This window comes from Gambusia affinis, linkage group LG08 (assembly GCF_019740435.1).
Source record: "Gambusia affinis linkage group LG08, SWU_Gaff_1.0, whole genome shotgun sequence".
NCBI lineage: Eukaryota > Metazoa > Chordata > Actinopteri > Cyprinodontiformes > Poeciliidae > Gambusia > Gambusia affinis.
This window is the reverse complement of record NC_057875.1, coordinates 5,856,035-5,874,435: the sequence shown is the minus strand read 5'-3', so window position 1 is coordinate 5,874,435 and position 18,401 is coordinate 5,856,035. Positions and strand designations below refer to the sequence as shown.

Sequence of the window (18,401 nt, the reverse complement as noted above, 5' to 3'; positions counted from 1 at the left end):
AATAGTGCGACGTATTCTAAAGTTTTATTTTTGTTTTCACCACGCTGGGCACAGTATAAAATGTTTTAATTTTGTTTATTTTAGTAATTATTACGGACACATTATCCTGAGGCTTCAAGACATGAAGAACTACCACAAACCTCAAGCCGCAGCCTGTTGCTTGGATACGTCAGCGAGCCGCCATATTGGGAAGGGAAACAGAGGTATCATTACGTGGACGTGATAATTGGCTTTTTAAAACAAGGAGTATTTAGTTGCTTATATACCAACTTATTTAATCAAGGTAATTATCACACTAGAGGCTAAAGCAAAAATGCCATTTTCTGTTAATTTGGATAAAATGCTAGAAACATTATTTTTAAAAGTAAAACTAAGTAAACTTACAAACCCAAACATCAGTCAACAATTTTCGTTCATTATTGAGTGTAAGGTAGTTTATGAGAAATTCGGTTATTTTAGTAGTGCAGAATAAAAATGTAACGTATTTCCTCTTACAAACCATCTTCAACAAGATTTTAAACCCCAAGAATCCTTCAGTTTTATTTATCAAAGTGCAAAACTTTCATGATTCCTAATCTTGAGTTGAATGACTAACCAATTTTCTTCAGTACAGTTTAAATAAATTTCAATGTATTCTAGTTTAATTTCGATACCATGTAAATAGTTTTCAGCACCTCTAAGTAGCTAACAAAGCCCAGCCAGTTTGACCCATTTTTGGATATCAAAATACTTTTTGCAATTGTTTCGGTTTTATACAGAACTAAGATATTTTTATGTAAAAACTCAAAGCTGAAACACGATTATGCAACACAACTTTATTGAAACTTTTGAAGCAACATCAATTTACAAACAAGAATACGGGAGCTTGTTAAACAAAAAGTCTTCTTTCTTTGAACCAAAATGACAGAAAAGAACCGAAGGGAAAGAAACTCCCATAATTTGGACCAGCAGTGGCAGGTGCAACTGTTAATAAAAAATATATATTTATATATAACTTATGGGATCTTTCAAGTTTACAGGACTGTTGGTACACACGGCTTGTGTGAACCAGTGATTGGGTTCACAGCTTACCTTGTGTTTTGAGCTTTAAATGATTTTTTTTTTATTTCCAGATATCAAAGCTCGCATCACTTCGATGGAAGAGACAGAAAGTAAAAATACCACTGATAAGGAACAAAGAAATCAGAGCAAACATGAGATGGGGAAATGCATTCATGAATTTTAGATTTTTCAGTGTGGTGCAAATTTTTCAGTCACAGTCATTTTAAAAGGCCATTTCAGGATCGAATTGCTTGAGTGCTGCTTCTTGAAACTCCTCTGGGTCCTTGGCCAGCTCCTCGCTTGTAGTTCTGTTGGTAACCGTCCTTGATCGGCGGCAAAGAATAGAGACATTTTAGGAACTTTTCTGACAGCACATTTTGTTTTCACAAAGTCAGCGGAGACTTAAAGCTTCTTTCATACCCTCTGAAAACTCCCATTTGGGTAATCGCGAGGTGTGTTGAACTGGGGCTGTCCATATCCGGAGTTGGGAGTGCTGGCGAAGGGAGGGCGATAAGCGTCATAACCACCTGGAAAAAAAAAAAAAATTATAATAAAGATTTCCATTTAGCTCCAGAACACTGATGGGAAAACATAAGACATGAATCTGTTTGGAACATTTCTCCAGTCAGGGAAGTATTTCTCACTATCTGTCAAGATATTTAGGTTTCAAGAGAGAGCTCAGCACTTAATGGAGGACTGCATTTTTCATCTGAGTTTTCAACCTGCCCATCTTTGAACAAGTTGAAAGCAGGCCAGCAATAATCCCTCGAATGATTTGATTAAAAATATCCTCAAGGTATAACCTCTTGCCTCAATTAAATTAATACGTATGAATCTGTTGGGGAAAAAAAGTATATTTTTAGTAGGGCTGAAGCAATGAATTGAATTAATAGTGATTCATTATTCAAATAATCAACTAATTTAGTAATTGATTGATTGTTAACTGGAGTATACAGACTCAAAAAATGTCCATTTGGAGAAAAAACTAAATCTTACCAAGTATTTTTGGTCTAGTTTCCAGTGCAAATATCTTAGTAAACTTGAAATAAGACAAAACTAACTTACAATTAACTTTCTTAAGAAATAGGAGCTTGTTTTAAGTAATTAACTCCTTAATATTGATGAAAAAGTGCTTGTTCCATTGGCAAATTAAATTATAACAAGACATTTTTCCCATTTCATAAGTTAAATTATCTGGCAGTAGAACAGAATTTGAAGCAGGTGAAACTAAAATGTCACCTGAGGAGTTCTGGGTAGAACATATTTATAGACAAAAGTTATTTGTATTTTAAATGCAAAATGTATATATTTTTGTACAATTTTAGCTTAATTACAGCTCTGAGTGTGCTGCTCTTTCACCAAATGTTTGTTTTACTTCAGTACACTTCAGTTAATCAACTGATTACTAAATTAGTTGATGATTATTTCAGTAGTCGATTTATCACGATTAATCGTTTCAGCCTGGGTGCAGCGGAGCGCTGACCTCTGAACCCGTTGGAGGCGCCTCTGTAGCCGTTGATCATGCCGCGGGCGTTTCTGGGCCCGCCGCGGCTCATGCCTCTGCTGTTGTAGAAGGACTGAGCCTGCCTGCCGAAACCCGGGCCCTGCGGAGGAGGCTGCTGGTGGCCCCCGCTCTGGTCCTGGGCGTGGAAGGCACCGACTACTGGAGACGGGCATCGACAGAAACAAAAGTCACACGGCCGTCGATAACACAAAGAATGTAAAACTAATACTACTAAAGTAATTACCCACCAGAATGAAGCTGTTCAGACTGGATCTCTGCCTGCTCCACAGAATGCTGCGACTGGCTGCTGAAAGCCGGGTTGTAGCTGTTCTGGTACTGGTTGGCCTGGTTCAGGGCCTCGGGCTCATTAGCTGGTGGGACTGGGGCATTAAGGTTGAACACCTAACGGGACAAACAAAGGCCCCATTGAGGTGAAGCCAAAACCAGAGGAAAGCTCACAGCTTCATTAGCTGTGATGTAGACCACATTCTTCATTTACTGCATGAATCAGAAACCCACAAACACAGCAGAGAGGTACACAGAGCAAGCAGAAGCTTCATCTACATAAGAGGGATATTAATCCAGATTATATGTAATCTCTGATCACATTCCTGGATGGAAAAAGAACATGGCATGAGAACAGTTAATGCTCCAATGCAAACACTCAGAAAATTGGTAGATATATTTTAGAATCAAACAACAATCAACTAACACTTGGAATTTAAAACCTTCATAAATCGTAATCCAGACTCAACTTCTGGAAGGAAAATATTTCAAAAGCATTTTCTGACAAAACAACTTTATGGCTACACCTTGAGAAACAGGAAACAGTTTAATACGCTGTTTCCTGCCAATAGGAACAGCGTTCATGTCGCAACGATTGCTGCAACATGAACCTTTTTCTTAACATGAATATGTCAGGTAATGACATATATGTAAGGTAATTTATGTATACCTGATATGTAAGGTAATCTTATTTATATACCACATTTTCAGCAACAAGGCAGTTCAAAGTGCTTTACATGAATTAGAAGGAAATACAAACAAAACGCAACCAGAAGAAAGACAAAAGGGTGAAAAGTATAAAACTAAATATTGGTTCCCCATATTTAATAAATAGTCTATTTATAAACTAATAGAGGTTTCTCTGGATTTTAAGTTTGTTCTGGATTAGTTAGGTGTAAAACTAAATATTGGTGAAGTATAAAACTAGATGTTGGTTCCAGTTGTTCTGGGTTGAGTTCTGGGTTTGTATAAATGTTGATTCTCCATGTTGTTTGCTAAGTAACAAATTAACAGACGTTTCTCCAAGTTTTGCTCTGAAATTAAGCTAATGTGTTAAACTTATTGGCAACAGAAAAAAAGATGAACTATTGTCAAAGAAAGAAGTGAAGACAATCTATGTACCAGTAATCTTATGTCTGTTGCCACGGCAACAAGAGCTGTTTGTGAGCATAAAGTTCTTCAGGAAAGAAAATTATTTATTTCTCAGTGGTTTTTATGTTTTATACGTTTGATGTTTGTGGTGTTAAAGCATTTAAGTTACCCAACTTAACATTTTGACATTTACATTACTGTAATGCAGTTACATCCTGAAAACCTTAGAGTGAATATTTGCTACAGAAAATTTGTGGTCATATTTTTATTTCTGTTTTTAGGTTTAAAAGCAAAAAAAAACAACAAACAAACAAAAAAAAACCCCACCATCAAACATTTACAAAAGAGGATTGATACATTTTGTTCTATGGGATATTGATGATGTTTGTGGAAAATGATGTAAATGAAAAGAACAGTTTCCAAAAAAATTAGGAAAAAATAGTAAATATTGCTGATCCCTATGCCATTCTATAGTAGAAATTAAATGCAAAAAAGCTATTTTTGAGCATGGAAATTAGATGTTTAACAAATACTTAAATTCTACATTTGTTATATCTAATTTCTTTTTTTTAATTGTTTAATTCCTCTGGAAATAAACTGTTCAGAGCCATTATGGAAGGTCCAAAGAGCCACAGGTTGCAGACCTACACGTCTTTTCTCTACAATAGAGAATGGACTTATTTAATTACTCTGTGGTTCCTTACAGCAAACAACTGTTGGGAGGAAAAAGCCTTTGGATATCAGATTAACAGAACTAGAGCAGAAACAATTACCTCTATCTGAATGCTACGAGGTTTAGTGAATCAAACGACCGGGCTTGAGACAATTAGCTTTTAAATCCCATAGTAGAGTGCTGGTTTTTTAGGTTTCCAAACTGCTGTGTTCCTCCAATGTCTTCTTCTAAAAATCGTTCTTTATGAATCAAATCTTTGACTAAGGTGAACTAGTTGGAAACATGCAGTCGTCACTTTTGGAGACTTTCCACTCAATTCCAAGCTGCCTTTTGTTATTTTTCTCTTAACCATTTTTAAGAAAATGACCAGAAATTATCCTGAGCTACAGGCAGCTTTTAAACTGATGAGGAATACTGCTCTCTTTGCAGCACCTGGATTTTTAAAACTAAACTGCTGTAACATGATGGGAAAATAAAGATAACGCTGCAAAAAAACAAAAAACAAAAACACCAGCCATCCATGTTTTCTCATCAAATGTGCACTCTGGTTTTTTGCTAAGTCTCAAAGTCGAATCTTTGGCTGCACTCAGGCCTCTGGTGAAAAGCCAATAAGAGCCTCAGCAGCTACTGACATTATGTCATGCAGAGCAATGCAGACAAACACACAAGAGAAGCATGAGTTTGCATTCAGTGGCTAAAGGCAGTATGAGACTGGTTTGGCGTTGAGACAGAGAAACAGGAAGTATCATCACGGCCTTACTGTTTGCATTGACTGGAATGGAGCTGCATTGACATTGATGCCACTGCTGTGAGGAGCTTTGGAAACAGGCTGAAAGACCTGCGTCTGAGAGGCAGGAGGGAGAGCTGTGGAGGGGGGAGGCTGTTCTGACGACAATGACATGGAGGTCTGTTGCAGAGGGAGACACAACACACATTACATTTAGGGTTGGGATGGATATGCATGCTGCTGAAAGGCTGAGGCTGGAGTTTTAGGACAGATTAGAGTTTTTTTTGTTGTTGTTATTGCTGCAAATAAGATTTTCACTTCATAAATTATTAGTAAGACACGGGTCTCTTCCTTCTGGTTTTGCTAAAAAGCAACAAGTGAAAATAGATACCAGAGTGGTCAGACGTTCTCTTGAAGGCAGAAAATTTGTTTCAACACTTTCTGCTTGTCAGGGTCATCAGATAAGGACAAAGCTATTCTAACCACAATCTCTGCCATGACCATTTATTGATTATTGATGTATTAGTCCATTATCTGCATCTTAAGACACTTTCCTGACAGTGGTTTGATAGAAATGGTTACAAGGTTCGTTCATTTTTTTCCCCACAGTAAAATAAAAAAAATCAGGAAAGTTTTAAAACTTTTCCAGCACCAGATTCTGGAGATAAAACAATACAAACTAAAGAACCTCTAAAGAAGAGATTCAGTTCACTGATTTATTAAATCATTAATGATTATTGTTAACAGCACCTTTTTATAGCATGCTACAGCACTGACAAGGTAGACTAAAATATAACAAACATTTTATGTTTCAAAATGTTTTTCTTACACATTCCCCATACAACCAACTGGTGTGAAAAAGGTACAAAAAATCTCATTACGTTTTCTGCCATTCAACAAAAATAATTCTTCTAAAAGACCTAAAAGAAAAGAAATTTAATCTGCTTTAACTTCAGACAGCGAGAAAAAAATGCAAGAACCGAAAAACGTAAGTGATCTTTTCCAAAGTTTAGGCTTTTAATCAAACGGTGGATTGTATTCCTGTTAGATGAAATCTAACGTTTGCATCCAACAAACAATGCAATCTTATTAGATTGCAGTGGATTTTTTTTAAGGGTATCAGAGTAAAATGGGCTTAAATGGTCACGCACACTGAATTTGATAAGAACAATCTTGAAACCCAGCAGTGTTGTCACTTCACTGCTCCACCACCTGCACTAGTTTGTGTTTTTTTTTAACTCCACCTAAATAAAATACCCTCACATCTGTTACTAGAACTTTACAAAATGTGAAGAAGTTGAAAGGGTCTGAATCCTTTACCAATCTTAAAAATGAATACATAACTTGATCATTTCCGTGGGACTGATAGACGCCAGAGAAAAGCTGCTTCACCTGGATTGGGTCGATTGGTTCTGTTGAGGGTCGAGAATCTGGTGTGTGAGAGGTCTGGTACAACGGCGGCGGTGTCGGTGAGACGATGGGGATCTGAAGGCAACACAGCTGTTTGATATTGGCGTCACTATGGCAACCTGCATGGTGCTCATGGGTAAATACTCACTTGTGTGGGCTCAGGCTGTACAGGAACAGAAGTGGGTTGCGTTGGCCGGGACTCGGAGTGACCTGCAACAATCGCACTTTAATAGGACGGAACCGGATTTCCCCCGTTACACCACAACAAGGCATTTCATCGGGTCAAACGTACTTGGAGGACAAACCATCTGCGGTACGTCCAAAGGCTGAGCGGGTTTCATCGGCTGTGCCGACACGATGGCGGGATCGATGGCCTGTCCGTCAAACTCCAACATGGAGTCCTGAGAAAAGAAAAACTTAGCAATAACGTACGACAACGATGCCACACAGCAGCTGCGTTTCCATCGACCACTTTACTGCACAACTTCACATTTAGAAAATAAATTCTATTAATGGAGAAACGCCAATTTAAAAAAAAAATAAAGGATGAGCTGGGTTTTTCTGGCCATATGGAAATTGGTTTATTTCTCAGAAACGCAATGGAAACACGAGACACATGATCAACAACTGGATGTTACCACTGACGCAAACCGTGAAGAACGACAGGAAGTAGTTAGAGGATGACGACACAGGAGGTTTTCTATAATTGAACACACTTATTAACGTGTGACTTTAATTGAGTTTGTTATTTAATGGAATTAAATTAAAACCTTCTTTGATCCCAAAGGGAAATTAAATGTTGTAATGGCTCGTTTTCTTGCGTTACGCGTGTCAAAAACGTTTCCAACGCTCCATATTTTACTTGATAATAAATCGTCGAGGGCGCATCAGAATCACTCAAGCTGTTGTTTTCCACTGCTGGCCTATTTGTTGGACGCGTCAAATGCTCCATATCGTGTCGATACGCCTCCACAGACTCTGAATGTAAACCAGGCGCGTAAACGCACCTTTACTCATTAATTAAAATGAGAGTAATTACAGGTAGTGATGGCTGTTGGCAGTTAAGATCTCTTGTAGCGGACAGTGTTACAGGGAATCTGGAGAAGCCTCTGACTGAAGACGCTCTACCTTCCCCAAAACAGTCATGAAAATAATCATGAACAGTAATTCAAGGAAATGCTATTTTCCTGCAAAGGCAGTGAGAAAAAAATCTCAATCCCAACGTCCTGCCACCCTGAGTGGCGCAATTCTAGAATAAATTGTGTTACTTTGACATTATTGACAACGTTTTGCGTATGTTTAATGGAAACGCAGCTACTGTTGCACAGCGACCCGACCTCACCTGCATGAAGTTGTACGTTCCCTGCATCTGTGCCATCAGGTCCTGCACCACCTGCTTGCGGACCAGGGGGTCAGTCGGGGGACCGGGAGACGCCAGGTTCATGGGATGGGTCTCCAGAGCAACAGGTGGCGCTGTTGGCTGTACGGGTTGTTGCTGCTGCAAGGCACTGACAGCCTGAAAGAGTGATTAAATGTTTCATTTGCAAAAGCTGCCCTGAATTCACTTCCTTTGAGTGTTTCAGAGCCGAGGGATTTTACTCCAGACTCACAACTTAGTGGGTGTAAAAGAAAACAGCAGTGATTAAAAAAATAATCTGTCATTAGCCTGTAAGATTATAAATAAACATCCTTAAATATGTGTTGCACAACACAATAGTATAAAAATGGGTTATTTTTGACCCAGGTTGTTTAATTCTCACACAAGCTTCTTTTTCTCAGCAAATAAACTTTACTGAGTTTATTGCATTAGAATAATTCAAACAGAGAAATATATTTCAACGGCTTCCGGCTATTGAAAAACTCAAATTAGGGCTGGGCAATATCAATTTTATCGATTGATCAACCTGCTGAAGGCCCACCATCTTGTTTGCGAGCGTTTTAAAACTTAATTATCTGGGCTTTAAAATTCACGTGAGCTCACAAAAAGGACGGCTGAAATAAAAACCAGTTTTTGAAAATATTTTATGATATTTGTAATTTCTTTTTGAGAAAAGGAAGCAAGAAATAAAAATTGGATTAAAATCAGAAATTGACATTGGTCTGAAAAAAAGTGAGATTTTATTTATTTTCGCCCAGCCTCGACTCAAATTCATATATTTTTCTTCACCAATCTTTGTAGACCACAACTGGTTTATAACATACTTTTGTATTAAAACTAATCTTTTAATTGCTCCAGTGTAATTAATTTTCTGGTTAACTGAATTTCCTGTTTTCAATAGGTGAGAGGCACAACTATAAAAAAACAGAGTCTCTGCATCGGATTCACTTTTTTAATGGACTTACTAAATCTCTACTATAATTTCTTAAGCTGCATCTACTTACTGAAGAGTGTTTTTCGTGTCCAAATGATTCAAGTTTGGGCTACAGATATTCAGAAAAATAACATTCTAACAATCAAAGTCGCCTCTTCCTGCTGTGTTCACCTGAAAACAAGCAGCAGCAGATATTTCTACCAGAGCAGCTTTCTGCCACCATCAGAGGTGATAAAACATCTAGAAAATGTCTTCTAGCCTCACCGTCGCAACTTGTTACTGCATGACGGAGGGAAGAAGATGTGGGAGAAAAGTAAACACCTGGAAATACTTTAGTATTAAAAAAACAAACAGTAAAACGTTTAATGGTTCAAATCTTTATATAAAACGTAATGAGGTTGTATTTAAAAGACGCCTGCATTCAGTAGAGGTGTGCCAATCGATCGGCCACCGATCATAATCAGTCGATTTCCGGGAAAAACTGTATGATCGGTGATTGCCGATCACCAAAACCAATCACCTGCATGTCACTTCGCAGCCTGCGTGTGCAGCTCATCTCCTCTTTCCTTCACTGCGCGCAGCAACAAATCCTGAGCGATGTGGTGAAGAACTATAACGCTCTGAGAGCCAATGGGGAGGTTTGCGTGTTGAAGAAATACCTCGGGGGTGAAGCGCGTCAAAATGCATCAACACAACAAATCTAATATGACGTTTAAAACACAAACACTTGATGAAGTTTGGCTACATCGAGGCTCACTGCAGGCAAAAAAAAAAAAGAAAAGGGACATCCGGAGCGGATAGATAGCAGGTAAAGCAGAGCAAAGCTACCAACACTCACCTGGAAGAGCATGAAGGTCAGAAAGCTAAACAAATAACCCGAAAAATAATTTTAGTCTTCGAGCTGGCGGTGTAAGGTTCTGGTTCTGCTCTCGCTGTTGGACCTTCGCTACGCGCTACTAGTAGTAATATAAAACAGACGTAGCTTCACTTCTGCTACACCCACAGTGAACCTTCACACCGAGCGTCTGCTTAAAGCTGCAGCGTGCAACTTAAACAAACCAAAAAATATTTTATATATGCATTAAAACTTTTGCTATGTAATAACATGAGATAACCTCTGAAGAAAAAAATAAATAAAAAAAATTAAAAAATCGATCTCTGCCTCTTTCCTGAGTTCTGCAGAATTACTCGGCTCAGTCACAACCAGCCAATCAGAACCAGCATTAATCAGCAAACCAAACTCTCAGGAAGGTTTAATTCAGTAACTTGTATATTTTGTTGCAACCTGCATTTGACTCTGAATGAATATTTCTTTTTTCTTGACATTATTTGATATAGGAAGTGTTGTGACATTTAAATTGTACTGATTGAAGGTTCTGCGACAGACTGGCGACCTGTCCAGGGTGAACCCGCCTCTCGCCCAGAACGTAGCTGGAGAGGAACCAGCACCTCTCCCAACCCCATTAGGGACAAAGGGTGAACAGAAAATGGATGGATGGATGGATGATTGAAGGTTTTCCAGTTGACTGAATAGCTGTATATTGTGCCTGCTAATATTTTGTAATCTGTCTAAATTAGGTGAATTTATTGCCAGATCACTTTTCCTTTTTGTCAGATCACATAGCAGCATTTATACCTAAAGCAAAAAATTGGCAGCCAATCCAGGTGATCGGCAGAGATCGGCATCATGGGTGATCGGTATCGGAATCGGCAGCAAATATCTGATCGGAGCATCCCTAGCATTTGGTATTAGCATAATATAACCAGGCCTGTCACAGTGAACAATAGATCAATTAATTACATGATAAATTAAAAGAAACTCAATCATTTTCATTTGTATAATTTATCGTTTTTCTCTTTTCTCTAAACTGAATGATAAAAGTCGTCATTCTGCTGCTTTGGTCTCAACTATTATCTTTGTTTGAAAGATAATTTTTACAGACATTTCATAATTTATTTTATTTGTGGTTTCTGTTGTTTTTTATTTATGTTGGATTTTTAAAATGTCTTCTAGTTCCAGTGTTTAAATGTTGATTAAAATGTAAAGATGATTTATTCTTGACACTGCCATTATTACTATTATATTAACTGACAATAATATTATTGTTTATCACAATAACTTCTGGGACAATTTGTCATCCAGCAAAATTTGTTTTTGTGACAGACTTAAATATAACTTGTTAATGCTGATCTACAAAACACAGTTTGCTTCACATTTATAATTTTAATCAATTTTCCACAAATTATTTTTCACTAAACATCAGCTGTAGAAAATAAAGCGGGTTTGCTCCACACCTCGGGTTCCCTGGTCCACTCATCCGCCTGCTCCTTTTCACTGCCGCTGTAAGAACTGTCTGGAATGAACTGTCTGTTTATGAACTGGAACAAAAAAAAAAAATCAATTAAAACGTTTGAAAAGCATAAATAAAATAAAAACCCATTAAAGATTTTTATTTATTTTTTAAAAAATAATCTCACTTCTGTGGTTTCCACTGTGAGAACCTCCGTGAATTCCTCAGCGACTTCAGTTTCTGTCAAGTTAACGGAGAACGGTGAGCAGATTTAACTACCGGATGATTTAATTCTGAAAAACTATTTTTAAGAACTCGTTACCTGGATCAACTGTCTGCTCTTCTGCCTCCGATGACTCGGCGACTGGCGCCACTGCTGCCGCTACGGCTGCCGGTTCCTCCTCCTCCTCTTCCTCACACACTCCGTTTTGGTGAGATGCAATCCGGTCAAAGTATCCGCTCAGCAGAACCTGGTCCAATATGTCTTTCAGTGCCTTGTCTAGAACAGGATTAGCAGGATCAGAAATTAGAATTAAGATTAGTAGCAAACAAAGTTGCAAAAATGATTTCATAAGCTGTAAATGTTTACATATAAATCTGTTTATATTTTTTATGTTTTACAGCTGTTAAATATCAAAAATATTTAATTTTTAATTGTCATCTTGGAAAGATGACAATTTTTAATGCACTTTAATGCAAAAGAAACACATGTACACAATTCGATAACATATTTTAAACTTTGTGAAGAAAGTAGGCATGACCAGCTACTAATCGATACGTTTTCTAAAACCTTAAAAAGTTACAGAGCTTTTCTTCCATTACTGGAGTTCAACTCCTGTCACTGGTTGGTTGATTTTTATGGAGTTTTTAAAATGCCCAGTTTGTCAATGATGAGGATGAATTTAAACTCTGAAAGGTTTTGCTACAGACCACAGCAGCACAAGCACCATGCATTAGCTTCTAGAGAGAAAATACAGGAACAACTGATGATCAAATGGTTCATTTCCCTCTGAATTAGGGTTAAATGTTTACAAACATGACTTCATAAAAATGCTACTAGGCAGAAAATTACGCATTTACAGCGGAGCATTTCCTCTGCTACCTTGATGATTTATTTTTGGTGAGACGCTCCAAATATCTGCGGTCAGAAGAACTCTGAGCCATCACCCTAATCTTAGCTGCCTCCACAGATTCTCTAAAATATTCAACTGTGGGGGGATTCAGTCACTTCAAAATCACAAACATTACATCTGGACCAAAGAAAACAAAGACCAATTTAAACCTAAGTACGCCAAGGATGCGATTATATTTGGTCTTAACTTTATATAACTCACTAAACTAATTTAAAGAGGCAGTATTATGTATTTTCCAACCATTCAGTGTCATTTTATGCCACAACCAAGTAATTATTTTACCTTCAGTTGTTATAAAAATGTGATATATATCAAACGTGACTTTAAAAAAAACAAAACAAAAACATCAACTTTGTAATTTAGCGCCCTGAAATTTGGGCCTCTGTCTCTTTAAGAAACTCCTGTTTTCTCCAAAACTGCGTCATCACAACATGGCTCCTCTATTAACCCCTTAACAACATTTTTACCAGTGTTGCACTGAGAAGTAGCTCCTATAATGAGCTCAGAGATGCACAGTTCCACCAGATGTTTGCTAATTTATGCTGGCTAGTCTGAAGGAGTTGAGTGTGGGAGTAACAAGACGTACAGCTCAAAAAGTACATTTTAAATGTTACTGCCCCTTTAAAAAAAACGTTATTACTTTGCACCATAAAAGAAAATTAAGCAAATAAAAAGGAGAATCATTTGACTACCAAGCGTAACGGCGAGTCTTGGGACAAATCACAGCCTTAAAAACACAACAGAATAATTTCAAATGTAAAACCTTGACCAAAGACTTCTGCATACATTTTACACTTTAACAAGTTATTTCCTTTGCTTTGTGGCTCTTCATGCAAAGCAGTCGCCTCTGTAATTTGACCCCTACTTCTCCAAATGACCCCTCAATGAGGCGAAAGGGATTGCCTGCAGTGAACTGGGTCACCGTCGTCCCAGCAGAACTCCAGAGACCGGACCAGGGGAACCGCAGGAGACAGGGCCCCTGGCACCAGGCCCTGCTGCTGAGTCAGGATCAGCCTGCAGCAGCACCAAACCGCTGAGAGCGCAGGACGCACACATCCGCTAAATCTGATCACTTCAGTCCAGTCACTGCACACAAAGTGTTTTAACCAAAAACTCGCTCATGGATGCAGAAACTTTTAAACGTCTGAAACTGCTCACTTACAGTCGGCTACAACATGGTGAAAACCGTCATAACGACGGTTGCATCAGCAGCCATCTGAAGAAATAAAATGTCCTGCCAACTGTTAGCACCAGCTGGACATCGAATTGCATCTACATTCATTAACAAAAGCACTTTTGTCCATGTTTTCTAAAATAAATGCCAAAAAATTTAATTAATTGCAAACACGATATTTGGTCAGCTTTACCTCATTATAATAAATGCAGAAAGTTAAATGTACAGTTGGGATTTTTTAACTGCATTTCCAACACAAAGCTTATCTGTAATTGTCTTTCTGCAATGTACTATTTGTCTTATTCACAGACAATTAAAACATAAATCCAGATCATGTTAATATCCCATCAGCATTGGCCCAGACGCACTAAGGGACATCCTTAAATTTACAGCCCCAATTTGTACTGTAAAAATTATTTTATATATTTAGTCAGGAGATGGTAACGGAAGGCACAATTTATATAAAGATTACAAAACCAAGTCTGTTGGATTCAGCAATTATTGGCAGATAAATTAAAATGAGCTTGATCATTTAATTTGTGTTTGGTTTTTGTTTCTTTTTGATTTACTGTTTTACTTTGGATTTTTAACATTTTTCCCAGTCCCTTTACAAGATTTTGAGTGAGCAAACTTGCATTATTATGTGGTTACCAATATATTACTTGAAAATAGTTTCAAAACAATGTTAATGTTTTAGTGTAGTAATTTGTTATTTTATCAAGAAAAGCAAATCTGATCCAAACTTACATGTAGTTCCAACCACAGCCTTGTCCTTCCCTTCAAGCAGGTCCCAAAGGTGCACAGACGCTTCTTCGTACTGGTCAATCAACCTGCGAGCATCAAAACTCACAGTCAGAATCTCTCTGTCAAATATAGAAAATAAAAATCGTTTTGCATCTCGGTGTCTTCCACCAACCTCACGCTCTGATCCCGTTCTGGTCCCACCAACTTATAGAACTCATCAAAAGTGGAAAGGTCTCCGTCGGTGAGGAGCGGCGAGCCTCCCACGCCCTGCTTCAGGTCCTGCCGCACCGCTTCGTCTCCCAGACGCTCAAGGACAAACTGCAGCTCAAGGACGTTCTTGAGCCGCCGTTGCTCTGCTTCCTCTCGCTGCAGCTGCTCCCGCCGTGCAGACTTCTTCACCACCTTCTGGAGCTGAGGATGAGGAGGATCAGTTAGGAAAAACTGGAATGGACACAACTCTGAAAGAAGGAAAGAAAAAAAACATTCTTACATCTTGTCCCAATGTAATAAATGTCTTGTGCAACTCTCGGGAAAATTCCAAGTTGTTCATGACTTCTTGGTACTTGGAGAGAGCCTCCTAAGAACGTCAAAGAGAAACAAAAGGTTAAAAATGAGAAAGGATTGTACAAATACTAAAACAATTAGAGAATATTACCCTTCTGTGTACATACCAGCTGGTCCTGGTTGAGACCTTCTCCCTTGTTCTTCCTGACTTTATAGTCATCCAGTTTGCTCTGCAATGACAAACCAACAACACAGCAGTTATAAACTTAATGCAAATGATGCTTTTAGTTCTGGATCATTCAGAATTTAGAAAGGATTCTAAACTGTTTAAAGCCCTTACCAACAGTTAGTTTTATACTTCTAAATCTAATTTCCTGCTCTGAAAACTCTCCAGACCAAGAGTTTTCACTCTTCAGAGCAAGATCTAGAGAAACTCCTATTAGTTTAGAAATTGTGGAGGATTTTAGCATCAAAACACAATAAAGACTTGTTGTTACTGTTGCATCAACTTTCCAACCACTCATCAACCCAGAACAAGAACTAAATATGGAGAACCAACATTTTAGTTTTCTGCTTCTTGACAAACGGAGCATTTTAAAGTGCGATTATTGTTTTTGTTTTTCTTCAAATTCATATAGAGCACTCTAAACTGCCTTGCTGCTGAAAAAGAGCTACATAAATAAAACTTACCTTCTTCTTCTCCATGTTGCGGACCTTCTTGTCGATGACGCCCAGCACTTGCTTCAAGACCTCGGACTGGCCACAGCCGCCCATCGACCCTGGAGCGGATCCCACCTCTGGACTGGCGGATTGCACGGTCCTGTTTGCATTCATTGCTGAGGGCATCTAGAGATACGAAGAGAAAATACAACACGTGACAACGAAAACAAAACATTTCACTCACAAAATGTGTCTTATCTGTGTCAGCAAATGTCTGGGAAGACAAAATCAACTTGAGCTGCTGTGAGATTCTCAGAATAAGTGCAATATAAATATTCACTGAATTTACATAAAAAAGGCATAAAGGTAAAACTATGTTTTCTACCACTAACAAAATACAAGAGAATATTGATTAGTTTTACTGTTACTGTAATAGTACACTAAATATAGAATAAATGAAAATAAATGTTCTTTTTGTGGAGAATTTTATAACATTTTACTATTTTATAGAGCTACAAGTAGAACAAGCTAATATTAGCCAATTAGTGGATAATTGGCTAATATTACCTGCTTGTGAGTTCCAACCACTGTCTTGAATTCTTATGGTAAATAATTTCATTCACTTTCAGGGGTAAAAGAAAGATCAGATCAATGTTAGAGAAAAAAGTTTTGAGGCAAAAATTAGGACAATTAAGATATTCTTTTAATAGGCTCTATAAGTCAACTCTGACAGCTAGAAAATGCCTCAGTGTTAACCTTTTCTATGAAAGCAGCACCATTTTAAAACATGCTTTACCTTCTATGTTATTGCTGCTAGTATTTCTCAGACTAATTTTATAAAGGCAGCGAAAGCATGTCTAACTTTTTATTAAAATTGCATTAAACTACAGAAGCTGTATAACAGTGTGGTTTTGTGAATGTAATATTTAAAATCTTATGTTTTAAATACCAGAAACAGGCAGAAACTCAGTTTACAGCATAAACTGAGGGATTTGGCTGCTAAGCTTTTATTGTAAACTCCAGATTGCCAACAAAGAAACTAACTGATCTGCATTTTCTAATAAAACATGGGGACAAAAAGAAACTTTAGCTTATTGTTAGTGCAGGTGATTTTTCTGTTGTGATATCAGTACTGTACAGATCAGGCAGGTTGGTGACTCGGGTTTAAATACCAGAACAGTTTCATGACTCGATGTTCTTTCTGTCGTTAGCCTGAACCCTGAGTCCTTCTTACATAAACAAGAGATCAAGCAGATACTTAACTATGAGAACATAATGCACTTTTTCCAGTTGATTTGAAGTGTCAATAATGTAAAAACAAAATTCTAATCAACATAATACACTATTTACTAACCATCTCTGTCGCTTCTCTATTTGTACTGTACCCCGATAACACGATTCTATTTGAACTTTTTAAAGGAAATTGATTTGTCCAGATTGTACGTTTATGGAGATGGTGCTAAACTACGCATTCAAGGCAGCACTTCAAGAGGAACATTGCTTCCAAAAGTCCTTGATAGTTTTTCAATAAAGGAAAAACGACCATACACAAGGTGATATATGTTAAAAATTAGCTTAGATGTATGGAATATATAGTTTCGTAACACAGGAACTGTACCTGCTAATTAAACGATATCTGTAGCAACCTGGTAACTTTCGTTTCAACGGTTTAGTATGAACAGACGATTGGAAATTACACAATAACGTGGTATAAACGGATAATCCGTCAAAGAGCGCCGTAATTCTCTCACAGCAGTGCGGTCAAGCCGCCTTCTTTTGCCTCGTTTCTGTAAAAATGGCCCTGCCCGGACCACCGTTAGCACACACCGAAGACTTAGCATTAGCTCGCCTGGCTGATGTTAACATCAACGCGTGTTGACCACCAGCAGGTCGGGAACGGTTTTTCCTCGACAGCCCCACTCCTGATTCACCCACCTTGTTGTTATATATCCTCGGGGAAGCTTGATAGCTTAATTTAGGTAAAAGGCCAAGTTGTTGTTATTGTTGTGTTGCTTTTTATTTTTCTGTTTCACTCTAATGTGGGATCCGCCCGGCCGGCCTCACCGACAACTGAGACGGTTAGAAAGGAGGAGAAACTCTTTATAAAGACCGAGGTTCCTCTTTAGCTCTTCCAAGATATGCCTGAATAAATACAGCAAAATTAAAACAAGATACGAACAAAATATTAATGAAGCACAATACTTCACATACTCATGATGGAAAATAATCTATTTATTGTTTAAAACAAAGTAATCAGTTACCATCTAAAGGACAGGTACATTTTATTTGTGGACAGGCACAACTTTCAACATACTCGTCAAAAAATCTGCACAATCATTAGCTTTGATTAGGCTGTATAGTTTCCTGTAAGAATAGGTATTTCATATGCCTATTAAATATTTCTTACTCATACGTTTTACAATGTAGATTTTTTTAATGTGTTATATTTTACAGGTGTTTATTTGATTAGGTTTATATTATGTTATATATTTATGTTTTATTACATTGTTATTTTGGTATAAAACTATATAATACTGATGACAGTATTAAGTGCATTATTTAACTTGTGTATATTTTTTCAAAAAATAGTGCATAGTTCCAAAAACTGTAGTCAAAGTTCACGTGAATATTAATAACATTTGCTTTGTTTATTTGCTTATTGGGTAAAGCTTTTAATTTCTGCAAGTAGATTCAATAACAATTTCTTATGTAAATATCTGCAAATTATTTTTATATTTTATTTCATTTCATTTTAAACTTTTGACATCTACTTTCACATAAAGCCTCGATATAACAGTAGATGGCAGTGAAGCACATCAACAAGAAAAAGGACATGAAGGGGAGGTTCAAA

General features: G+C 37.5%; 1 protein-coding gene across 4 annotated transcripts; it reads right to left on the bottom strand.

Annotated features, from left to right (window-relative positions):
- Positions 1-800: 800 nt before the first annotated feature.
- Positions 801-17,642, bottom strand: caprin1b (cell cycle associated protein 1b). Of its 4 annotated transcripts, none has more exons than XM_044126025.1 (18): positions 17,486-17,641; positions 15,581-15,736; positions 15,058-15,120; positions 14,877-14,963; positions 14,559-14,797; positions 14,390-14,472; positions 11,658-11,834; positions 11,523-11,575; positions 11,340-11,423; positions 8,075-8,248; positions 7,025-7,133; positions 6,881-6,942; positions 6,715-6,807; positions 5,356-5,502; positions 2,794-2,947; positions 2,525-2,704; positions 1,462-1,568; positions 801-1,364 (listed from the first exon to the last, which is right to left on the bottom strand). In XM_044126025.1, the coding sequence occupies exons 2-18, from the start codon at positions 15,734-15,736 to the stop codon at positions 1,278-1,280; spliced, it is 2,055 nt and encodes a 684-aa protein (XP_043981960.1). In that variant the 5' UTR covers positions 17,486-17,641; the 3' UTR covers positions 801-1,277. The 4 variants fall into 4 exon arrangements, with proteins under 4 accessions (XP_043981960.1, XP_043981961.1, XP_043981964.1 ...); XM_044126026.1 differs by having other exon boundaries at positions 2,525-2,701; XM_044126029.1 differs by lacking the exon at positions 5,356-5,502 and having other exon boundaries at positions 2,525-2,701; positions 17,486-17,642.
- Between the last annotated feature and the right edge of the window lie 759 nt (positions 17,643-18,401).